The 25771-nt window shown below is 38.7% G+C and overlaps 1 protein-coding gene across 5 annotated transcripts in view; it reads left to right on the top strand.

Annotated features, from left to right (window-relative positions):
• Nucleotides 1-19300, top strand: part of RHOT1 (ras homolog family member T1) — a 59685-nt gene extending 40385 nt beyond the window's left edge. Inside the window, exons 16-22 of one of the 5 annotated variants that reach the window (XM_088028378.1) lie at nucleotides 375-458; nucleotides 2257-2376; nucleotides 3770-3972; nucleotides 5019-5114; nucleotides 6772-6894; nucleotides 16586-16729; nucleotides 18198-19300. In XM_088028378.1, coding sequence (XP_087884504.1) covers nucleotides 375-458; nucleotides 2257-2376; nucleotides 3770-3972; nucleotides 5019-5114; nucleotides 6772-6894; nucleotides 16586-16729; nucleotides 18198-18315 — 888 coding nt within the window. In that variant the 3' untranslated portion in view covers nucleotides 18316-19300. The remainder of the gene's footprint in view (nucleotides 1-374; nucleotides 459-2256; nucleotides 2377-3769; nucleotides 3973-5018; nucleotides 5115-6771; nucleotides 6895-16585; nucleotides 16730-18197) is intronic. The other 4 variants (XM_028109161.2, XM_028109162.2, XM_028109163.2 and 1 more) reach the window with 4 other exon arrangements.
• The last annotated feature ends 6471 nt before the right edge of the window (nucleotides 19301-25771 follow it).

Below are 25771 nucleotides of genomic sequence, written 5' to 3'. Positions count from 1 at the left end.
TTGAATACTCTATCTAATTCTGGCCCCAAGTAAAGAGATGGAGGTGTTTCCAGATGGGTCTCATGTCAGACCAAATTATAGCACAATGAGAATTGCTAGCAGGTAGCTCTGTAGTACATTTTCAGTAATGTAGTTTCCTTCCTTTTCAGCTGCTCCTTTTACTTTATGCAGAACAAATGCATCTTTTGTCTTAGACCTTAAGAACTAAGAAACATAAAATCAATGTCCCCTTTGTACTGATAAATAATACATAGTGTAGGGAAGAATGCCCTTTTATTTATAACACACCCACACATACATGCAGAGTGTGTGTTGATGGAAACTAGGTACTGTAACTTCTTATTGTAAATATTGAGACTTTTGGTTGTTTTCAGAGGCAGAAGAAAATTCGTGATGATCATAAATCCTACTATGCGATCAACACTGTTTATGTATATGGACAAGAGAAATACTTGTTGGTAAGAAATTCTCTGGCATATAAAGATTACTAATTATTAGGTATATTTTTATATGACTCTTTGAAAACATAATTTCATTTAATATCGTGGCTATATGTAGAACTTGTGTGATTTTTTTTTTCTTTCACCTGGTTTATTCATTGGAATTAATTTTAATTCCCCTGATGTGTATGGTGATCATATGGGTGTAGGTATAAGTGAAAGTTAATCTATTTGTGTGCTTAATTGTATATTATACACAATAGAAAGTAAAAACAACAAAAAAATTGCTTCTCTTTCCTCTTCCACTTTTCTTTAAAAAATTTTTTTCCTCTACTGTTGACTAGAAATTAATATGAAAACCTTACCGCAGGTGCCTGGTAGTTTGTACTCTGAATCAAGTTTCATCTATTTAGTAAGAGAGGAGTATAGTTACCAAATGTGTTAGTCTAAAAAAATGGATGAAAGAAGTGCATGACTGAAAAGACACTATGAAATACAGTAGAAAGACATTGTATGTTCTTCTTGGATCCAGTCAGTTTGATTCAAACCCTCATCCACCATTGATTAGCTGTGTGACCTCAGGCAAGTGGCTTATTCTCTCTGAGCCTGACTTTCTTATTAAGTTAGCTCATATGAGGAGCTCCTAACAAATAATAGGTACCAGAAAAAGTTCATTTCCTTTCTTTTTGGAAATAGTTTATTCTGCCAGACAGATGATCCCATTGAATTTCATACAGTTTTTCCTCTTTATGATAAACATTTTTTATCAGTTTCTTATTAAACCTTGTTTATCTCCCATTCTTCTCCTGTAAGTATAGTTCTGCTTAACTGGGTACTCAGTAAATAGAGCTGACTTTTCAGAGTGAATTTTCCTGTTTTTATTCTTATACTGTTCTTTGTAAATTGATATCTTTCATGCCTCTGACTATCCATGCTGTAATAGTGTTTTACTTGGAATATATCGAGTCACTTCTGACCTTGTACTTCCTCTTCAGCATAGTTGTACTGTTTTATATAACTCAGTAGTACTGAATTTTACTCTTGCTGGATCATTGTCATAGGGGGGTTATTTCTTCAGAGGCTTTATAATAAACATTAAAAAAGAGTAGGCAGTGAAGTAGAACAAAATGACTTTAATGTAAAGTCTTTTTCTTTGTTTTGTTTTTTTAAGTTGGGTGAGGAGAAAATGTGGTCTGGTAGAAAGAAAATAGACTTGAAATCATATTTGAGTTCAAATTTTGGTCTGATGACTTGCTAGATGTGTTATCTTAGGCAGTTGACTTAATCTTTTTAGCCTGTCATCTTATCTGTGTAGAGAATGTGCGTAATGGGCCTGCCCAGCACAGGTCAGTCACTAAATGTTTGCTTCTGTAAAACCTTAATCACAGTTTTCAGTCCTCAAAATCAGAAGCTACTTTTTTTTTTAGTATGTTATGTTAATCACCATACATTACATCATTAGTTTTGGATGTAGTGTTCCATGATTCATTGTTTGCGTATAACACCCAGTGCTCCACGCAGAACGTGCCCTCCTTAATACCCATCACCAGGCTAACCCATCCCCCCATCCCCCTCCCCTCTAGAACCCTCAGTTTGTTTTTCAGAGTCCATCGTGTCTCATGGTTCGTCTACCCCTCGGATTTCCCCCCCTTCAAGAAGCTACTTGTTTATCTACACTTCCCACCTCTAAAAATAGCCTGAAAAGTTATGCTTAATTAGTACTTTATTTGGAAGTCAAACAATAATAACACATCATGACTTTAATTAAACATCAGTATTATGGTATTAATGTTTCTTATCTTTTTCTTTTTACAAGTTGCATGATATCTCTGAATCGGAATTTCTAACTGAGGCTGAGATCATTTGTGATGTTGTGTGCCTGGTATATGACGTCAGTAACCCCAAATCCTTTGAATACTGTGCTAGGATTTTTAAGGTTTGTTGTTCTTCTGGTCTGTAACTGTTGGTTTGGTCTGTAATTTTATGTGGAGTTAAATGAAATTGTATGATGTGATGTTTTCTAACCAGGGAGAAGCAAGAAAATCACTTGTAGAGCTTTTAAAAAATACATATATTTGTCCCATCCCTAAAGGTTCTGGTTTCATTCTGAGGTGGTAGAGTCTTAGACATCTGTATTTTAAAAACATTTTTTTCCACTTGTAACTCTGATGGGCACCCGTAGTTAAGAACCTCTATATTAATGAAAGGTCTCCTTGGCCATTACGAATGCACTTGGAGGGGCACCTGACTGGTTCAGTCAGTGGAGCGCGTGACTCTTAATGTTGGGGTTGTGAGTTCGAGCCCACATTGGGTGTAGAAATTACTTAAAAATAAAATCTTAAAAAAAGCAGTGCACATGACATATATTGCCAGTTACACCAATAATAATAGAGCAAGGGGAAAAACCAGAGGCTTGAGAAGTCCTCACTTTGAGATTATCACCAAAATGCAATAAGAGTTAAAAACTGTATGTACAAAGGAATTTTTTCTAGCATTGTTTTTAATAAAAAAACTAGAAATAATCCAGATGCCTAACAATAGGAGGATGGTTTACTAAATTAGGACAAAATAGGGGGCGCCTGAGTGGCTTAGTCATTAAGCATCTGCCTTCTGCTCAGGTCATGATCCCGGGGTCCTGGGATCGAGCCCCGCATCGGGCTCCCTGCTCCGTGGGAAGCCTGCTTCTCCCTCTCCCACTCCCCCTGCTGTGTTCCCTCTCTCGCTGTGTCTCTCGCTGTCAAATGAGTAAAATAAATAAAATCTTTTAAAAATTAAAAAAAAAAATAAAAAGACAAAATAGTACAGTGGAATATTAAGAAGCCATTAAAAATAATGGTTTTTGAATTCTGAAAACATGGAAGATTAAGTATTATATTTTTAAATGGCTATGTCCAGCATGACTGCAGCTATAGAAACATGTACAGATGCACGTGCTTAAGGACAAATGACATGAAAAGTGAAAAGAGTGAACAAAATAATAGAATTGTGAAGCAGAAGTTTTAAAAATGAAAATAATGTGCTCTAGGATAGAGGAATTTAGATGGATTTCTTTTTATTTCAAAATGTATCTTTTTAATAAAAAATAGTGATTTTTTTCAAATGGTAGTGAATCTGAAGAGTTGTTATAGGTTCGTATGGTTGCCAGCATTAGAAAATTGGCCCTGGTCTCATGAGACTGCCCTGGTCCACTGCCAGTCACTGCCTCTTAGTTTACTTTCTCTTTGAGGCTATGCTTTGCCTAGCCAGAGATAATTTTTAGTACACATTTAATTAAATGTAGTAATTTTTTAACTTGTCATCAGATTTTGATTTTAGTTTTTATTCCATAGCAACACTTCATGGACAGCAGAATACCTTGCTTAATCATAGCTGCAAAGTCAGACCTGCATGAAGTTAAACAAGACTATAGTATTTCACCTGCTGATTTCTGCAGGAAACACAAAATGCCTCCACCACAAGCCTTCACTTGCAATACTGCTGAAGCACCCAGTAAAGATATCTTTGTTAAACTGACAACGATGGCCATGTACCCGTAAGTACTTGCTCTGCTGTCATTTTCATGTTGCATGGTTCATAATAACGTCGCATGCCGTGATGAGCCACGAGGGCGGAACCTTTGTCACATAGAAGTTGTTCAGCAACAGAAAGAGACTTTGTAATGAGAAGGAACAAATTTGAGTAAATGCGATTTTGGTTTGGGTGCCATAATAAAATTACACAAAGAGTGCTTCTGACAGGATTTGTATATTTTTAAGCAGACTGTAACTATCTTAATAGGATAGTACAGTGAAACTCAACCCCCGACCCAGCATTTAAAAAGTAGTCTTACTGCAGTCAAATGGGGTTGGCATCATGTTACTTTATGCTTTTAAGACATCTCCATATGAACAAAAAGTTCATTTTAATATTTTTCTCTTGACTCATTGACCTTGAGTATGTGGAGGACTCTAAAATATTTTATGAATTTATGTTTAAATTATAGATATGTTCGAGAATATAATGTCTTTTTTAAGTGCTGTAAAAAGTAGTTGTAATTGGAATTCCTGCTATATAAATGTTTTACATTAAGTGTTACGAACCATGAATTTTATGTACATTTATTGTATATCTGTACATGGATATGCATAAGCACATAACTGGACATTTTCATAGCTTACTAACTGCCTTAGAATTGCATGGTTCTTACTGGCATTCTCCTCAAGTACTGTGTGTGTAAAATTCTGTTTTGTAACAAGATAGTTTTTCAGGCAGTGCGTTTCTCAGGACTTTAGCTTAATCTATTTATTATTAATTTAGTCTCTAAATTATTTTTCTTCTTATGAAAACTACGGTATAAAATAGAGTAATAAACATGGCTTCAAACTGAAGTCTTTCAGAAAGGTGTTAATTTGCGCAGATTCTTCAAATTAGAGTTAACTTTACTGCTATCCTGTTAACTAATACTTTTTAAAAAAAAGGCAGCAAGCCCTTGAAATTCTGTTTGTATTGGAAGACAAGTCATTCCTGTTAGTATAAGATAAACAGAACCTTATTTATGTTTTACCTTTGCTTTAAAACTCTCGTGTATGTTATCTACAGAGAGGATCATTACAGAGACAGACTCTCCCGAGACATGGGCAACACTGATAGAATAGAGAATTTGAGAAAAATCTGGGTCTTTCTAAAAACTGCTTTGTAAGTTACTTTTTCTTTATGGCTTCTGTGGGATTTTGTTGACATTTTCTTATAGATGACCAGATCTCCTTTCTTGCCGTAATTAACTTAGTAATTATCCAGAAACGCACTGCTTGGTCAGGCTTACTGCCTAACTGTATATTACAGTGGTGTTTTTTTTCTTTTTCCTTTTTTAGTTTTTACTATGTAAATGCACTGTTTTAATCTTGTAGATAACTGTGAGTGTGTTTTCAGATCTGCATCTTCAAAACGTTTTACTGCAATTTGTGTGTGTGTGTGTGTGTGTATATGATAAATGTACATACAGGGACACTTGCTTATATGGTTAATCCCAAACTACTTCTCACGAAGCATCTCCCTGTTGCTAAGCATACTTTGCATCTCTCCTCTTTGTGGGGCGGAGCCTGTGTGTGTTGGAGAGTCAGACTGAACTGATAAAATAACAGATGGATTCCAGTATGACAGCTGGTAGCGACTTAGTAGCATTGATATGTTCCTCATCACAAGTCAGGTTTTAAAGAGGAATGTCTTGAGTCTATGACAGTTTAAAAATTAATTCTCGTTTCTCTTCATGTTGGGAATTAGGCATTATTGGGATGCTGCTAATCGCCACAACCATGCCACGGCGCAGTGTGGTCTCATCAGATCTCACAAGCTAAGCCAAGTCAGACTGGGCCAGTCCTTTGACTGAGAAGCCTTTTAAAAAAAATAAAGTTCAGGTGTTACAGGAAGTGCCGGTATTGATCCGTCAGGTGGCGCTCTTCTGGGTGGGTTCTGCGCCAGGGCCTCTTCAGGGTGCTGCGATGGCTTTGTGTGTCTGCGCGGCTCCGGCCACTGGGCAGTCACTGGAGACCCCCTGCTCTGGTTGTTAGGACGGAGGTGAAATAGATTGCCCCATGTGCCTGTGGCAACTAGTACAACTCCACTCAACCAGAAAGGAGTCAGAAAGCCTCCCTAAATTTCATATCTAATATCAATTGGACCCACTGTTGATTTTTATATCCTTACCCAGAGTTTCATGCTATCACACTTAGCTGCTGTGTTTTTGTAGCAGATGAAATCAACCCTCTATTTTGTTCAAGTGGAAATTTATGAAGCACTTTGATTTCCTTTGGGAGCCAGGGTGCTTGATGAATTAAAGACGATGTTGTTCATATCTCCTCAGGGTTGAATATACTCGTCTTTTGACCCTTTTGTGTATTTGTCACTCTTCTCCTTCCTGGTTTTCAGGCATGTGTGTACACTGGGGGAGGAGGAGGGAATGGTTATTTCAATGCTGGCAAACTTTGTCCTTTTGGCGGGTGCTGTGGCTTACTTCGTTTTTCTTTTTATTAGTTTACATGAGGGTGCCATCTATTGCTGTGCATACTTGTTCCACTAAAACGCTTGTGATAGTAATTCCATCCCCCCTCCAAAAAAACCAAGAGTGTTAGCTAATTTTCCTTAGGTTTTCTCTAGGGAGGGAGGAGGGAGCTATTGCTGTTTATTGTATTTTTGGTAAATGTGGAATTCTGCACAACTTTAGCATGCCCCACACTGTCCTTTTCCTTAGTGTTGCTTATGCCTAAATCTTTTTTTTTTTTAAGTTGGCACACCCTAACTTGTGCCGTATTTGTAAGTAAGAACTCAACTCCTGTCCTTCTGTGTGTTTTCGCAGCCATGCCCGGTTACGCTGTATGTGCACCTGCAACAGGTGTACATTTTGCATCTGTCAGAACTTCCTCAACTCAGACTTGCTGCAATCTGTAAAGAACAAAATCTTCACTGCAGTTCTTAACAGGTTCTTAACTTTATTTACTGGGTACCAGGCATTCTGTTAAAATACAAAAGAAAAAAAAGTGGATAACTATTTATGATACAGATACTCACTACAAAGACCACAAGCCAACCGATGCCCAACTAACTTCCACTAAAATTCTCACCGTGGTGATGATGTTTTTAGGGGACTATAAAATAAGATTTTGGATTTCTTTTTTCATGAAGGAAAGTATCGTTAAAGTATCGTTTATATGACAGGATGATATGTGTAGGGAGATTAAAATCTTTTGGCTGAGAGCTGTAGAAATAGATTAGGACTTTCATAGTAACGAAAAGACACATTGATCCCAAATGTGAAACTGTACTCACTTACGTTCAACTAATGTAACTTAATTAAAACCGTACTCATGCGAACAGTATCTTGGGTTTGAAAAATCTCTGTATTTTAAGTACCTGGAATGTTTATTTGAAAGAGCATGGCTTCTGGAAATGAGAATGATAGCCAACTTTGAGGATTCAAAGGAGTATGGGCAAGAACAAAAGGTCTGTAGTACTAGTTTTTGAGGTCTTTATAATTGAGCCCAAAACATGAAGTATGTTTAGAAAGTCATATGCTTTTTAGAAAGGGAAGAAAAACAAACAAACAGGATATTTACATCCCCTCAAAGCAAAGAACTTGGAAGGTTATATTCTTATTCTGGTCATGCTTCCATTGCTCAGATTTACATTCTGTGAGCATTGAAGAGCCTGTGTACTATTAATTTGTATCTACTGTAAACTTTTGTATCTAAACATGAATGAGTGCTTTGAAATTGACATTCAGCTGTCATTGGGAGCTGATCAAGCTCAACAGATTTTGGTTAGAAATGGGTCCCTTCTTTGTCTTACTGCTGGCCTCTCACTGGAGGCTAGGCTCTGGCTGTGGGATAGTTTGTGTCCACCAGCAAAAGTAGTAGATGTAGCTATGAAACAGTGAGACTGTATTTAGTGTGGGTCAGAAACTGATTTTCAAGGCATTCTAAAAAGAGTTTTGATGACATTTTGAGCACTAACAGCTCTGGAATAAGAATGCAGCCGTCTCAGGTGACTGCTTTGAAGGGACTGCCACACCAATTTGGTGGTAAAGTTCTGCCTCTGTCCTCTGAATGGCATCTTAGAAAGTAGTAACACAGATTCTCTCATGACGACTGTCTGAGAAAATGCAAGGCTAGTTCAAACCAAACAACATGCAGGAGCTCCGGTGTTGGAAATGGTAGAGTCGGAAGAGATTCCAGAACTCATCTGGCCTAACCTCCCATCAGAATGCGTTCCTGAAAGCCTTCCTGTGGAGAGTACTGTTTATCTGCTGATGGCTTTCCTCCTTGGAGAGGGTTTTTGCTTTTTGCCTTTGCTCTTTATTTTTCTTTTTTAACTAAAATGATTTCCCTATAACTTTCTCTCCTTTAGTTTTAGTTCTGCCCTTTAGAACAACATACGACTATTCTACTCCCTCTTCAACCTAGCAATCCTTCAGACATTTGAAGACGGCCATCATGTCTCCCCTAATTTTCTCTTCTCCAGGTAGAACATCCCCATTTCTTTCAGCCTCTTCTTAAATTAGATGGTTTAGTGACCTCATCAGTCCTGGTTGTCCTCGTCTGAAAGCCCTTTGGGTTTTCAGAGTTCCTCTTAAAAGAGGTGCCACTGAGAATGGAGAGCAGTGCTCCAGGTGTGATGGGACAAGTCCTGTTCCACAGTCAGGACAGCACCTGTCTGCTGCGTGAAGTAACATTAGCAGCCCCACCCCACTGTTGGTACATATAAATCTTGGGGTTCGTTGAAATCAGATTTTTTTTTATATGAGGTGCTATTAAGGCAGCATCCCCTCCTCTCTAATTGTGTACTTGACTCTTTGAATCTAAACACAGATACATATGTATCTCTATTAAATGTCATATTCTTCTTTTTGATCCATTTGTTCTAGCTCAGTCATTTCAAATATTATTTCTGTCATTTGTCCCATTATATATCTCTCTTGGCATTGTGTCATTTGCAAACTTGGTAGATATGTCTTCTTTATCGTTCAAGTTATTGATAAAAATAATGTTGAATACCAAGAGACTGGAGAGAGAGAGGGAGCCAAAGCCAGCAAGCCCTGAAGTATTCCCTTGGAGATCCCTTTTCCCAATGACACAGGTTTAAAATTCTTGGAGAAAGATTATTCTATAAATTAAAAATATTTTATTATCCAGTCCATATTTTATCTTATTATCTTACAGGAGATTTCACAGAGGGCTTTTTTGAAATCAGTATGTAATTTCTAACACATTCCTCTGATCCACCAATGTAGTAATTTTATCTAAATAGGAAGTGACATCTATTTGGTGTCTTATTCTCGGTGAACCCACCTTGGCTCCTAATAATTGCTAATCAAAAACCATCTATTTTACTTATCCTATAAGATCTTGAGTGTCCATATTTGCAGATTGATTCATTGTCTGCATCTTTAGTGACAATTTTATTCTTAGGTCGGTTTAGTCAGCTTCCAAATGGAAAAGGTTGGGTGTGTATTAATGGAAGAGCTTGCCCATGGTAAAGTACTCTGTACAATGATCTTTGAAGACAAATCAGCATATCTTGTCATATCAATTTATAAACTAGAACTAATTTAATGGTAATGTCAGCATACATCCCCAACATCTAGTAATCAAGAATGGAATGAATGAAAAAGATAAGGAGGGAAACCAGTGTACCTTTCAAAGAACTCCTTCCTGATTCCTTGTAGTATGTCAAAATTTTATAGAAGTACAGTGGAAATTTAGGAGTTCTGTATTGAAGTTTTCCCTAGTTTACAGAAGGATGTAGACAAGGGAGATGGGGGTGGAGCCCCAGAACTTAGGTACCTACAGGACCTGGATGGGTAATGTCAATGCACGAAGGTGGCCAAGTATGAGAAGTGAGAGACATAGGGACTGTGCCAGGCCCTGTCTAAAAGAGGCAGCCACGACTTAGCTCTGGCCATTTGTTGTTGTCCAGGCCGGCTGTTGCCAGGTCTTCTGATTCTATGAGACACTAGACATCAGGATTTTTATGTGAAATTTCCTGCTATTCAAATAATGGCAAGTAAATTTAAATCTTTAAAAGTACTGATCAGGACAAAACATGTTTACAGACCACCAGCTTGCAACCTCAGTCTTCAGATATGGCCTAGAATTGTGAAATTGCAGGCAAAAGAATAAAAAAGAAGAAAAGGAAGAAAGAAAAAGAAAAACATACACCCAAGGAACGAAACTGTCTCTTTCCCCTTCCCACCAACCAAGTTCTACTCCCTTTTACATGAAGAATCTGAAAAAGTCAAGGGTGTTAGGGTCGCCTCCTTTCTCTACTATCCCTCAGGTTGTGGCAGCCTTTGGTGGTTGATCACTATTGGTTCCCCATGCTAGATAAATCTTAACGTTATAAAGCAGAAAAAGGATTGCTTAATTGGGTAAAAGTCACTTAGGAATTTTTCACTGTAATTCAGTAGGGAGGAGTCTCACTCAACACTAAGTCTTAAGTCTCTGGTTTTAGAAATCTGCCACATCTCGTGTTTGATTTAGAAGTATAAAAGAGTAGTTTTAAAGTTTTTATTTAAGCAAAAAGTTTCATTCAATGTCTGCAAAGAAATTAATAGATGGGTATTGGTACATACATGTTGATCTCAAATTTAATGTCTTGTTTTAGTGTGCTTGTTGTTAACATGTTGGTTGGTGAAATCAATCACTTCCAGAGATAGTACACGTTTGAGGCCACATTCTCCCTTTACCCCCCTCTGCCTCTGTGATTGATTCACTCGAATACCTAAGTACCTGCTTTAGATAGGATCCTGTTGTGAGCCGGGGTAGAATATGAAGATGAAGAAGATAAGGACCTGCCTTTAAGTGCCTTTCTAAATACTATGTTATTAAAAAATTTTTCCTTAGGGGCACCTGGGTGGCTCAGTCGTTGGGCGTCTGCCTTCGGCTCAGGTCATGATCCCAGGGTCCTGGGATCGAGCCCCGCATCGGGCTCCCTGCTCAGCGGGAAGCCTGCTTCTCCCTCTCCCACTCCCCCTGCTTGTGTTCCTGCTGTCACTCTCTCTCTCTCTCTCTGTGTCAAATAAATAAATAAAATCTTTAAAAAAAATTTTTTTTCCCCTTAAACTTTGGTTATGTTTTCAGTAACCTTAGTCCCTCAGGCTACAAAAGGAAGTGCTATAACCTGATCATGAGAGGATTTAAGCCTAATAATTTAGATTTAGGCAGTTCCCACCGATTCATTTCTGAGATTATCCGTTTTTTCCCTAGCTGTCTATCTTTGACCAGTAAATATTGTCCCCCCTTTTTTTGAGCTTATTTGCTGACATTACATATTTTAAGTAGAGAGTAGTAATAATTTTTTCTTTTTAATGTAATTGAATATATATTTATTTCAAGATGTGAGAAAAGTGTTAAACTATGTATCTGACATGTAACTTTGTTCTCTAGTAATTATGGTCTCACCCTAGTGATCTGAACAGGTTTGTTTTTCTTTAGAACAGTTTATGAATAACTGGAATTATTTGAATTTAAATACATTTGGAAGATGATTAATATCTGGTCAGATGATTTTAATCTTTGGCAATGCTATTACACTATTTCAAATAGTGTAAATTATGGCACTGGGAGAATATACCTTCTGATTATATTTTAAATTACCTTTTTGATCTGAAAGTGTTAAAATGATTATGTAGGAGTGAGCTGGATTGTTGGTTTGAACTACCCAGGGTTTTAGTTATCAAATATTTATTCTTCTGACTTCAGAAGACTCCTACTTTGCATGACGATTTTACTGTACCGTAGTGTGCTGTGGACTTTAGTTTGTCCTTTCCTTTAGGTGTTCATTTTAATTTGTATGTCTGTGTCACTTAGTCATTTTTTAACTCCTCTCAGTCCCTATCCCAGCTAATTTCTGTGTGTAATCCTCCCACTTCTCCTAACCTATAATTTAATCAAAATTGCTTATTTTATAATTTATTATTTTGGTGTGATTTTCCTTAATACATATTTTGGTTTTAGGATTTCTTTCATCCCATTATTTGCATCAGCCATATAAATTATTTGTTCATGTTACTTCTTAAGTTCAGTAGCAGCATTTTACTTTAGCAGCCAAGTGCATAGTTCACAGTGAGTATTTACAGTGACCCAAAGGTATGATGGACAGTCATTCTACCCATTGAATTTTTTGCCCAACTTTTTTAATGCATTTTTAAAATTGGGTGTATGTGGCATTTATTTTAAGCCATTTATTAATGTTATTTGCCCATATTGCTTTAATAATCACCTAACTTGTTCCTTAATAGGAGCCCCTTTTTTGAAGAAAGGATTTTACTATTGTCACAGTGAATGAACTGCCTTTTCATAGGATTGCCTTATGAAGAGGATAGGTACCTAGAAATCTTAATGTTCTAGAGAGTCTTCAGGGAATGTAAGAGTTCTGAGGATATTAAGTTATAGTAAACTACTGTATCCATCAAAGTCTGTCTTGTGTTTTAGTTTCATATGAAACTTCTATGTTCCCTTGTATCAAGGTCCTTACAAGGCTTTTCTTTTAATTAGGATACATAGTCATGTTTAAAATTATACAAGAGCTATGTTAATAGATTCTCATTAAGTAAGCTGCTGCTTGCTTATGCGTTTTAAATTTTTTGCCGTTGGTTAGAATATTAAAGGATGCCACAAGGTGGAGTTTGCCTGTTCTGATCTTTAAGTATCAGTAGGTAACATATAGATATTATGTGTTTCCCATGTATCTACGATCATCTGTAAATTTTGGTTCTTCTAATGCTTGGTGAAGCATTTCTTGACATTGATGCACACTTAGGTCCTTTTCCAAAGTATGTTACTATTTAGGCATCCTCAGTTAACAGCTTTCTTAACGATTTGTGCTGCAGTTCATCTTTTTTGAATACAATATTTTGACTTCTTGACCTATCTTGAGAAATACCTTATTAAAAGATTTCATGCCTACTAGTTCAATTAGAAGAATTGTCATTATTAAAATTATTATTAAGAGTAATGGCATTATTATTAGAAATGAATGTAAAAGATACTTCACCGGGCAAAAACAAAACACCAAGAAAACAATGGGAGGAATAAAAGCAGGGAGGCCCAGGGGCACCTGGGTGGCTCAGTCAGTTAAGCGTCTGCCTTCAGCTCAGGTCATGATCCCAGGGTCCTGGGATCGAGCCCCGTGTTGGGCTCCCTGCTCAGCGGGGAGTCTGCTTCTCCCTCTGCCTCTGCCAATCCCCCTGCTTGAGCTCGATCTTTCTCCCTCAAATAAATAAAATCTTAAAAAAAAAAAAAAAGCAGGGAGGCCCAGAAGGCTTTAAAAAGCAAGTGAAATATTTAAAAACAGAACGCTTAACTACAATTTTGGTGACCTCGGTACAGTTTTCAACTTGAGCTACGTAATTGCAACTAGGAAAAAGCTGTATGTACTGTCTATGAGCCCTAGTAACTAGGTTCCATGCGTTACAGTTAGGTAGGCGGTTGCGAAGTATTAACTTAAAAATTCCTACTTGAAATACATATGTGGATAGAATTATAAAATTAGAACATTCATATTCCTGCATCTGTGCACCTCTGCTTTGGGTTTGGAAAGGATCGGGTAGTGAGATGAAAAGAATGCAATCTAGGAAATTCACATCTATTTCTGCAAAGTTGCATGGGACGAGTGGTAAACGTGCCTGGTGGGACTGCTCTTCCCGCAGTCTCAGTGCGCTGCTCTTGATTTCGCTCCACTGAACTTTTCTTTCCTCCTCATGAGAGCCTGCAACTGACATCTGGACCTTTCTGGATTCTCCCCCTTCCTTCAATTCTAATTTTTGCAGACTTTTAGGTCTCTGCAATATAGTCTATATACCCCAGATATAAAGTCCTGGGACACATTATAAAAAACAATATTAAAAATACCCTATATGGGAATAGCCAGAATGGTTTAATTCCATTGAGCCCTTTAGAATTTGAGTATTTTGTTTCTAAATATTGTAACTGATACCATTCCTTTTATTATTGGTCAAATACATTGAACCAATAAAGATTTTAACTCATGTTCTTATATATGTCATAAATTGCAGAGTGAATCAAAAGTATCTTGTATGCCTTCTTTAAGGCATTCTGTGCAAAGGTACATAGGAACTGTGGTCACTCTGTTATATGCCTTGTTTACACAGACATTTCTTAATTTAAGCCTTTATTGCCTGAAGTTTGAAACCTCCCCTTCTCTCTGCCTTACTAAGTAGCAGCGTAGGGGTGCGTGGCCAGCTCGGTCAGTAGAGCATGCAACTCTTGATCGCCAGGTTGTGAGTTCAAGCCCTGCATTAGGCGCAGAGCCTACTTTAAAAATACAAACAAACAAACAAAAGCGCTTGTCATCTGATTGACATATGAGCCCTCAGCACTTCTAAGCAGAAAGCCAGCATCCAATATGGAAGAATTTTCCATCTCAGAATTTAGAAGCTCTGACAAATTTCAGATGATTAATTAAGGATTATATTCCAGCATTAATCATTATTTCTTATGTTCTAAAAAGAGATACTTCTGACCTAAATTATTGTATATAGAGAAGGAAAATGTGATTCTGTTATATCAATAGATATTTTTATTTTTAAGATTTTATTTGTCAGAGAGAGAGCTAGTGAGACAAGCAGGGGGAGAGGCAGAGGGAGAAGCAGGCTCCCTGCTGAGCAGGGAGCCCGATGCAGGGCTCCATCCCAGGACCCTGGGACCATGACCTGAGCCGAAAGCAGATGCTTAACAACTGAGCCACTGGGCGCCCCTCAGTAGGTTTTTTAAAAAGAATCTTTATACACACACATGCACACAGATTTTTGACCTTGTAACATTCATTTTTGGGAAGTCTCTTAAGGAAACTATACTAAATACAGAGAAAAATCTTATGTAGAAGGATATTCATCCCTTTAGTTATAGTCACCAGTAAATGGAGACAGCCACCCATAGGGGAATCAGATATAATAAAGCTGTTTAAAATGTTGTTTCTGTAATTTGTGAAAAAGTCCTACATAATAGTAAATTTTTAAAAGGATATAAAATTTATAAAGTATACACACTGTGTTTGCAGCTATGTAAGAAACATGTAGGAAAAGTCTAAAAGGAGATACCCTAAGTATTAATTAGTTGCCTTAGGTGATGGGACTCTAGGTCATTTTTTTTCTTCCTACTTTTATTTTCTTTGTATCTTATAATGAGCATATATTACCTTTTTGACAGTAAAAAAATAAACTAAAAAGAGAAAAGTATGCCATAAGATAATTTATTCTAAAATGATATTTTATGTGAGTCATTTTGAAAAACTTATACTTTTGAATTGTGGAAGAATTATTTTTGCTTGAGTTTTGAAATGAACTAGGAAGCAGCTTTATGAAACTATTACTCTGCTTCAGCTTGAGACCTGAAATGACAAACATGGCTCAGTTCTCAATATGTATGGAACACAATTAAGATCGTCACACTGTTCTCTGTTCAGGTGCTGTCAGTCAGCTAAGCAGTGACAGGTGTGCCATCCATTATAAATGCGTTCTCATACAGAGAGATCCTGGTTAGTGCAGCTTTTAAATGCACATGCTAACGGCATAAAATAGGTCTCTAAGTAGCTTCCCAGGTCTATAGGTGTCTTAAATAACCACTCTAAGGTTGATGGAGTCATTACAAGTTAATAGTTGCCTTAAGTTTTAAACTGGCTATGTCTTCGCCATGTATCTGTATTGTTTCTCATATGTAAATATGAATTGCTGTTCTGCCTATGGAAGGCTATACTATAGCTTGTGGAAAACAGTGATTACTATCTTGAAATGCAAAAGTAAACTAAGCAATAAAGTCAGAATAAGTTATTTCATGAATGGTAATACTTGCTTAAAATACAACAAAGGGAGCTGTGTGAAACAGATTCCAGACTTGAAAAATATTTATGAGAAGTCATTTTGACTGACTTTAATGTGATGACAGCTAGCTTTAATCTTAGTCCTTTTCTTCCACAAATTAAAAAATAAATGTAAAAAAAAGAATCTTTTAAAAATCCTCCATCAGTGAAGGTGCATAAAAATCAGAGCGAGACCAAAGCCAAAGCAGAAGCTTTACTGCCCTTTTAGCCTGTGTTCTCACTTTAAATTCTATGCATCTCTGTTGATTTGGAGTTACACACTGTGAGACTCTCATTGTAGGTCTCTGATAGTCCATGAGTTGGGGTGTTGGACTCAATTTTTTGCAGATGTATGTCTGCAGTTGTTGGTAGTCTGCAGTCAGAAGCATCAGTACATTTTGTGATGAATAGTTGTTAGCCTCATTTTGAATGAATACCCATGATCACCACCTACGGACAGGTGCTGTTCAGGGACTGGATTCCAGGGCTTCTCTTAGTGTTTCAGACCTACCAGGACCAGCCTCGCAGGGATATATAGAGAATGTCTATAACAGCCTTAGGTTTTCTTGCCTGGTATGTGAGTGTTTTTAAAAAGTACCCATAGATTTTTTTTTTTTTGGAAGTTTGGCAATTTGTTACAGAATACATTTATTTTAAATATAGAAAGCACGAGATGCATCATATTAGGGTGGCAACTCAATTTCTGTGTGGGATGTTTAATTGAGAGATGTTATTTTCAGTCCCCTTCTTTTGTGAGCTCTGCTGTGAACTGCAAACTGTGTGCATGTGTATAAAAGGTTAAGAGCCCGGGTAGCTGAGTGGGGTGCCATGATGTTAGCCAAGGACGAAGGCAGGATTACTCACCAGGTGCACGCCGTCAGCTCTGTAGAAGATTCTGTCTTCATGGAGTCATCCCATGGTCCACTTTGTCTTGAAGCCAGGTAACATTTCCCACAACCAGTGGGTTGGCCTTGTTGGGGTTTTTCCAACTGGAAAAACTGAAACCTATGAATTTTCTTCCCTAACTTGAAATCAATCAATCAATAAAACATTGCCTGTTGGAGGAACTAACTCACAAGGTGGAATGAACCTGTGTTATCACTTTGCTTTTGTAAAATAATAGGAGTGATTTTTTTTTCTTTTTCTTTCTTTCTTTTTTTTTTTTTTAGGAACTGGGGAGGATAAGAAATTGGAGTGCTGTGTGTTGTTTTGCCATGGTGATAAGCATGGAGCACCCTGGCTTGTATTATAGACTTGTTTCTAGGAGGGGCAGATTGCATTTTGTGATAACTAATCCGATCATCACTCTATTACTGAGGCAAAGTCGTTTTGTACAGTTGATATTCTTGGCTCTTAACTCTTTTGCATATGTCAGTGTCCTGGTCTTTTAACGATGTCTGACTTTTGCTTCAAATCTGTTTGTTTCTTAGTTGTTAAATAACCTGACCTAGACAGTCTGAGCTCTAATTCTGTAAGTTTTCTACATCTCCTCAATTGTGCTCATTTAACTAAAACTCCAGTGACACTTGAATAAAATATTCCAGCTTTTGCTTTCAAGCGTTATCCTCTTTCTGGTAAGCTGTCATACTTGAGACTCTTGAGGGTGCTTAGCAGTGTCATTAACTGAGCATGCTCACAAACTCAGTTTGTGGTACAGGCTGTCCCTTTTCTTGTCATGCATAATATGGCCTCTTTTATGTCATTTACCTTTCAGTCCATCACGTTACATGATGTCCTTTAGTTCATGCCATTGTCACTGCCTGTCTGACTAATATCAGGGTTGGTTTTTTGGGGTTTTTTTTTTTTTTTAAATTTTCTTTCTTTAACCAGCAGTAACCCAATTAATGTGAACTGGTAAATCTTCCCCATGCCCTTTGGGATTTTTTTGGTAAATTTTTATGGGGCTCAGTGTTTCCAAAGTTGATTTTGAGCATTGCTCTTAGAAAAGTATGGTCACTTGTCACTTAACTGCTTACATGATAGCTTTTGATTCCGGGGCACAGGAGATCACATATTAAGTTCCATGAAATGGACTCTTCAAAATTGTGAGATCTTGGTTCTACCTCTCATTTTGAAGGACCGTGGTGGGATTAAAAAGTAGTAGGTTGATTTGTCTACATTCTCCATTTCCCATGTGAAGAAAATGTCTAAAATTTTAGATGTTGATTACTCCCAAGTAGTAGCTAACTGTAAAGACATTCGTCTTTATTAATGTCTTCATTATGTCTTAAGATAATGATTATCTAAGCGATGTACATGTGGCTATATTGATAAATGTTTTTGGTAAGCATTACTGTATGCAATTAGCCTGACAAGTGTGCTAATACTTCCCTAAAAGTAGACTGTTAATATAATTGGTATTTTCATACTAATCATGTTTTGAACATTAATTATATTTTCTGACTACAGGCACGTGACACAAGCTGACCTCAAGAGCTCCACGTTTTGGCTTCGAGCAAGTTTTGGTGCTACTGTTTTTGCAGTTTTGGGTTTTGCTATGTACAAAGCATTGTTGAAACAGCGATGATTAAAAAAAAAAAATACTGGCCCTACCAAAAACAAATACTTTTATGTATTTATGTATGCTTTAAATTCTGCTAGAAATATTGAGATATTTATACATGCAGAGTTACTTTATTAATATTTGTAATTCATGCATAAGAGTATTTTAATGATAGTTATAACTGCAGTATTGGCTAGCATATGGAAAGAAAGAGCTTAACAGCCAAACTAAAATGGCTAAATTTCAGAGGCCAAAAGGGAATATTTTGTAAATAATGTACATATTCAGGCAAGATACGGTCTCCCAAACTAAATTCTAGAAATGATGTTTCTAGATGTTTCTACATGGTATTGTTAGTGTTTGGTTGGCCCACTCTCCTAGATCTAAGTCAGCTCAGAGATTGTATTTACTCATGGATCACTTATTTATTTCACATTTTACTCAGAACGATCCTTTGGGTTCTTTAAAGAACACCAGGCACAATTTGCCATTTTCTCTCCATTTTTAAAAACAGATGCGTCCCAGTCGGCTCACACCTCTCTTTCAGTCACTCGTTGGCAGGCCAGCCTCAAAGCTGTCGTGCCGTGTAGAAAGTTGCATAGCTGAGTGAAGTGCTTCTTGAAGGAAGGAGTGAGTTAAAGGCAGTTAGCTGGGGCATTACCTATATGATTATGTTGCTTCCTTTGTCTGTATGTGGAATTTTATAGCCCTTTCAATCAAATGAGAAAAAAGATTTGTATATTATCAATGTTTTTAGTTTAAATAAACAGTCACCGTTACTACTACTGAACTTCCTCCCCCAGTGTACATCATTTGATAACGGCCGTGTCTGTTATAACGTCTTAGAGTGGCTGCACGTGTCAAAGTGTTCTCTGTCTGGCTAGGATAACCTGGAGGCAGCACTTGTTTAAATGGTAAAATAAATCTAATGAACATAAGCTCTCATGATAAACCTACTTTTTTTCCATCATCAACCTTTTCGAGTATTTAAATAAATAACTGCTGTGGACCATGCTCTTGAGTTTTTTGTCTTACGAAGTAAATATTTCTGTACAGGTGTGAATGGAGTCCTCTGGTTTCTATCTTTCTTACCTTGAAAATTATTTTTTGTTCAAGCAGATAATACTCATTAGGAAAGAGGAGAAGTATGATTTGTATATAGAAGAGGAAGTCTATTTTAAAGTTGTGGGCAAATCTATTCTTCGAGGAGGCCAGTTGTTTTCTCTCGCGTATACCTAGCTTCATGTGGTTTCTGCTGTGACGTACGTGTTTACCTGCTCCTCTAACATGGATTTTTTTTTCCTTTTTGCTGTTCTGATGGACGTCTAAAGACCACACTCCCTGAGCAGCTGGAAACAGCATACCTTATGAGCTCTACACTTGTAAAATAACCTGTGCCGTGTTTAGCTGCGTACTTGCCTGTACCCCCACTTCCCATTTCCATTCTAAATTTGAGGAAGGAAAATTAAGCAAAAATCTGGCGACTGCTCATTTTCATTTTCTCGGAGTCTCCTACTTAGATGTGTCAGTTACACAGCTTCCAATGACAGTCCATTCTTGCCTTCCAAGTTCTTCCTGTTGAGACCCAAATGGATACACCTTATAGGTTGATGTGTTTGTGAGAAACTGAGGAAGGAAGGTAGTTTGCCAAGATGTGGAAAGTGACATTAATATATGTAGACTTTTCTCTCTTAATCTTTTCATTTGAAGCACAAGTGTCCGATTGGCAGGAAGGCCGGCAGCCGCCCTGTCTCACCTGCTCTTGACCCCGTCCCCCTGCTAAGGCTAGCAGCCTTCCTGGACTGTCAGTGAGTGCAGGCGGGGCAGGTTTGCAGGGGGAATGCTCCCTGGTTTCTCCTCTGTAACTGACCGAGTCATGCAGATATTTTCTTCATTTCACATTCACTTTAGGGACCAGTTAATGTGGGGAAATATGTGAATAAATAAAGTAATAGACTTCTGGCTTTTACAGTTTACTCTCAGAAGATGCAAGCTATAAGAGCACTTAAGGGGAAATGAAGAAAGTAGGGACTTGAGGATTGGAAAGAAAATTTTTCACTTTGCACCAATTGCATTCTCTCTTAAATGGATGGTTCTGAGGCTGCTTGCTACAATATATATTTTTAAAGATTTATTTATTTATTGGGGGGCCAGAGGGACAGAGAGAGAGAATCTCAAGCAGACTCCCTGCTGAGCACGGAGCCCAAAGCAGGGCTCCAACTCACGCCTGAGCCAAAATCAAGAATCGGACGCTTAACCAACTGAGCCACCCAGGTGCCCCGGCTTGCTACAATATTTTAATGAATAGTGAGGCAGTCATGTGAAGAAACACCACTTCGAAGGTTTGTGGTCCTATGGCATAATGTAGTAACTTAACCTTACTTAGCACATCAGGGCTCTGTTGCTTCTTGCCATTCATGCCTCTCTCTTTTACATTTGATGACAAAATGAGTAATGTCCCACGTTGCTGGAGCTTATAAATGCTACAGTGGAGTGGGCAGTGGGTGTTAGGAGTTTGGGGGGGCACATAACCATTCTGAAATGACCCGTGAAAGAAGAGGTAGGAGGGCTGTGGGTATCTATGCATATCTGTACATCAGGAGAAAGTACCAAGGAGGAGACATACTGATGAGCCAGTCCTGAATGAAATGAGAATTTTTCTGACCTGAAGGGAAGGCAACTGAATAATGAATAGCAAAGGGAGAACAGAGGTAAGTGCTCAAACTCTGCATAGAGTATAAATCTTTCCTAAATAGGCCCTGAGAATTCAACTGGTGTTAGCTTTGGTGCCCCTTTTGTCTGAGTTGTACTAGTAAAAATCAACATAAAAGTGTCTTTAAAGTATATATACAAACTGGGGCGCCTGGGTGGCTCAGTCGGTTAAGCAGTTGCCTTCGGCTCAGGTCATGATCCCAGGGTCCTGGGATTGAACCCCTCATCGGGCTCCCTGCTCCTTGGGAGCCTGCTTCTCCCTCTCCCACTCCCCCTACTTGTGTTGCCTCTCTTGCTGTGTCTGTCTCTGTCAAATAAATAAATAAAATCTTTAAAAAAATAAAATATATGTACAAATCTTAAAAATGAGTATGTGACCAAGTTGTCATTAACACATTTATTTGGCATTGTCCTTTAAATTTTAATAGTCCATGTGTTTTTAGGAAGCTGATTTGGGACTAGGTACTTTTTGGAAAGTAGGACGTCAAGATGCTAAATTTATTTAATGTTTATGGCATGAGAGTGCTCCACGCAGGTAGCCTGGCTGTTCCAAAAACCCCAGTCTCCAGATTTCACAGCCCCACTTGTTAAAACCTCTACACTTGCAAGTAATTCTCGTCTTTTTAACTCTGTTTATCAAAAGTCCATCTGTGAGAATGAATGTCTGTTAACCTGTTTGAACCTCAGCTCTGTTTCCACTTCTGTCTCTGACCTGTGAGGAGGATCAGAGTGACGAATTTGACATCTCTTTAGTGCATCCCAAATTCAAAAATGCCCGTGGCACACGCAAACTATTCAAAACCTTTTTCCCCCAATTTTTTTGGCTCAAAGTATGGACACCTTTACCAGAAAGCAAGATTTTGACATCATTAGGAAACACTTCCTAACTTCCTAGTACCTTTCTGGTTTCTGGATGTATTTTCTAGGGGTAGTGTTTTGCTCTGTAGATTTTATCTTCTCCTTTAGCATAGACTGTTGCAGAAGTCAGACAGTGAACTTGAGGGCTTTCCATTTGTTCTGGGTTTGAAAGCTGTATGTCGGATGTATACCCACAAGGAGGCATTGCCAGTATTATCTTTAGACATATACATTGGAAAAATCAAATTCCACATGATCACTTTTTCCTCTTTTAGGATTTTCCTATTCGTGGTTTATATTTAAATCTTTTATAATCAGACAAACCTTGGAAGTTTTTATTAGAATGATGTGGGTGTACATGGGGTAGAATAACTTATGGGTCACAAACTTTTTCTGTAAAGGGCTACATAGTAATATGTTTGAAATTTTTGCTGCTCTCCACCCTGTCATAACAGAAGAGCAGCCACAGACAAAACAAATGGGCATGACTGCATCCCTTTATTATTTATTTTTAAAAGATTTCATTTATTCTAGAGAGGGGGAGCATGAGCAGGGGTAGGGGCAGAGAGAGACGGAGAAGTAGACTCCCTGCTGAGCATGGAGCCCGACGTGGAGCTCAATCCCAGGACTCTGGGATCATGACCCGAGCCAAAGGCAGATGCTTAACCAACTGAGCCACCCACGTGCCCCACATGACTGCATCCTTTTAAAAAAAAGAAAGAAAAAATTTAGAGAGTGAGCACACATGTGCGTGGGGGAGGGGCAGAGGGAGAGAGGAGAATCTCAAGCAGATTCCCCAAGAGCAACTAGGAGCCAGATGCAGGGCTTGATCTCATGACCTTGAGATCATGACCTGAGCTGAAACCAAGAGTCAGACACTTAACCGACTGAGCCACCCAGGCGCCCCACCATGACTGCATTCTATTTTGTGTTTTTAAAGATTTTATTTATTTATTTGACAGAGAGACAGTGAGAGAGGGAACACAGCAGGGAGAGTGGGAGAGGGAGAAGCAGGCTTCCCTCAGAGCAGGGAGCCTAATGCGGGGTTCAATCCCAGGACCCTGGGATCATGACCTGAGCCGAAGGCAGACGCTTAACGACTAAGCCACCCAGGCTCCCCACCGTGACTACATTCTAATAAAACTTTGTTTATAGGCATGGAAATTTGAATTTCGTATCATTTTCATTTGTCACAAAATAAATATTTTTAAATATTTTAACCACTTAAAAACATAGAACCTATCTTAGTCCAAGGGCTGTATAAAAACAGGCTGTGGGCCAGATCTGACCAATGCCTGGTATAACTGATTAAAGTATAGTAATAAATGCATAGCAGCTTTTACTAGTAGTTAAAAAAATTTTTCTTTACCTGATTGTTTTGGAATTTGGAAAGGTCTGATATTAGAAAGAACTTGAAGGTATTGTAGTCCTGATTTATTTGTCGGGAAAATAAGATTGGATCTGTGGGAGGTGTTTCACTTGTTTCACTTTTGCCGATGGTATTATTCACCAGAACGTAGTGCTCCGGCGGGGCTGAGGCTCACCTTGGGGGGCAGTGTGGCCTAAACAGCTAAAGAGAATATCAGTTTCACTTCCTAGGAGCAATTCCCTGGAGCTATTCTTTTGGTACTTTATCCATGTTTGTTTTCCATTTGTGCAATTGTGTAATTGCACACCTGGAAAGTAAAAGAATCCTACAAGAGCGACGCCTGGGTGGCTCAGTTGGTTAAGTGTCGGCCTTCAGCTCCGGTCATGATCCCGGGGTCCTGGGATCACCTGTGTTGGGCTCATTGCTCAGCGGGGAGTCTGCTTCTCCCTCTCCCTCTGTCCCCCCCAACCCCACCCCGCTTGTCTGTTCATGCTCTATCTCTCTCAAATAAAATCTTTAGGAGAAAAAAAATCCGACAAGAGTGTTTAGTTTGACCTCTGGTTTTCTGGGTGATCGGCCCCCTTGTGTGCATGACAGTGTGATAATGCTTCTTATTTCTTTAGATATTAAAGTCAAATTATCAGAGCTAAAATAGACCAAGATATCATCTGTCCAACACCATACTTTTATAGAATAAACAGCACAAAGAGTTAGAAGTGACTTATTCAGAGCCGCACTATTAGTCTGTGCCTGAGCTAGGACTGGAACCCAGGTCCTGACTCCCAGCTCAGTGCTCCTTCCACTATAGGACCCAGCCCTTGACAACTTGACTTGATTTTTTACTTTTGGTAAATTTACAGTATGTTCCGTTTTAAAAGCCAGGCCTAAGAAGAAAGAAAATACCAATAGCATTTTGACATTTCTATTACTAAGAAGGGTTAAAGTGGGCAAAGCCAGTTTTCTGGAAGACTTTCAGTTCCTCTGAGGCATATTGCCTTCACTTCTGGTAGCTGTCACCAGGTAATTGATGGTATCTATTTAGAGGAGTGCAGGTTTTATTTCAGGGATAGATTACTGAGGGAAGTAGGGCTGTAACTACTCTTTTAAAAACGCTGTTTCTGATTTTTGTTTAATTGTTCTTAAATTGTTAATTTTTTTAAAAAAATGCTTTCTCTTTTTATTTATAAGTAGAAAAGCACCTTGGAACAGAGGCTTTACCAGAGGGGGAAGTGCCTAAGAAGAACATTTTGTCACTGACTTAACTCCTTTGATGTCTGCTTCTCTGATTTGCCTCTGTGGGATTTCTGTGAGTCCAGCCTCCTGCATGCACCCCGGCCACTTCTGGGTACCGTCTAGACCTGAAGCGGCTGAGTGTAACACATCCAGTTACTCTTTTTACCGCTTCCCTCTCATCTCTTACTCCCCCCGGCCCACAGATTCTCCCAGTGTGGTCACAGTGCTCGGGAACTTGTAAGGAATAGTTTTCAGGCCCCACCCCAGACCAGCTGACTCAGAAACTTGGAAGTTGGCGTCCAGCAAAATGGGTGCTCACAACCACCCCCCCTTCCCTCCCCCTGGGATTCCAGTGCATGCTGAAGTCAGAACTGCTCCCTGGACATTTGGGGCAAAGTAGTTCAACACACAGTCTTTGCCTTCAAAGAGGTTACAATGTGCTTGGAAAACTAAGTTAACAGTGGTTAAAATTACAGAGTAATTAAATTATGGGTCTGTTAAAAAGGTTAGCAGACTTAGGTCTTTCTTTTCTATTCATGATAACATTCAAATCGCAAAGTGGTTGACAAGGCCCTGCAGACCTGACCCAGACCTTGTTTGCCTCCAAATTTGCACTCTCCCATTTGACTACACCCCAAAGAGATCTTTCTATTCTAAAAATGCACCTCACTTGCTCTGTTGGATGCTTTGCAGATGCTCCTTCTAAAACCCTGCCCTCACAGCTCCTTATCCTTTAGGTCTTTGGAGGGTCGAGGCCAGGCTGCCAGTGTCCAGGATCTGAGTCTTGCTGTTTAGGATACATCTGTCCACTTCACCCCTGTCTTCGCAGCATGGCTCCCCAGCCCTCACCTGTGTTTTGTCCAGAGACCATCTCTTCTACCGTCTCTAGAGGCTCCATTAAAGGGTTTAAGCAGGGGAGGGATGTATTAGGCAGGTGTCTGCAGATTGCCCTTTCCTCTGGCACTGAAGAACTGAACCTGAAGTAGCTGACCGTCTCTGTCCTGCCGGGCTCTGCCTTGCTGGCCGCGCACCAAGTTTCAGATCTTTGCCTCACTTGCCGAGCACCTGCCTGCTCTTAGAGTACCCAAGGGAATACCTGTCCATCTCCTGTGTCTAACTTAATTTTCTTGACTTATGCAACCCTTTCCTGAGAAGCAGCTATACTCAGTCACTGCTGTCCTTGCAGAGACACTGACGAGCAGCTCTAGAAACTAAGTGATCTCTTCGTGGTATTGGGAATTCACTGGGTTGCAGGTGCAAGAGTATAAAAGCGTGGACTTAAGAGGTAAGGCCTGAGTTTGAATCTCA

This window comes from Eumetopias jubatus, unplaced genomic scaffold (genome assembly GCF_037043125.1).
Source record: "Eumetopias jubatus isolate StellerSeaLion01/CBP00866 unplaced genomic scaffold, mEumJub1_p1.0 scaffold_10, whole genome shotgun sequence".
In the NCBI taxonomy this organism is placed as follows: domain Eukaryota; kingdom Metazoa; phylum Chordata; class Mammalia; order Carnivora; family Otariidae; genus Eumetopias; species Eumetopias jubatus.
This window is presented reverse-complemented; position numbering and strand designations above follow the sequence as displayed.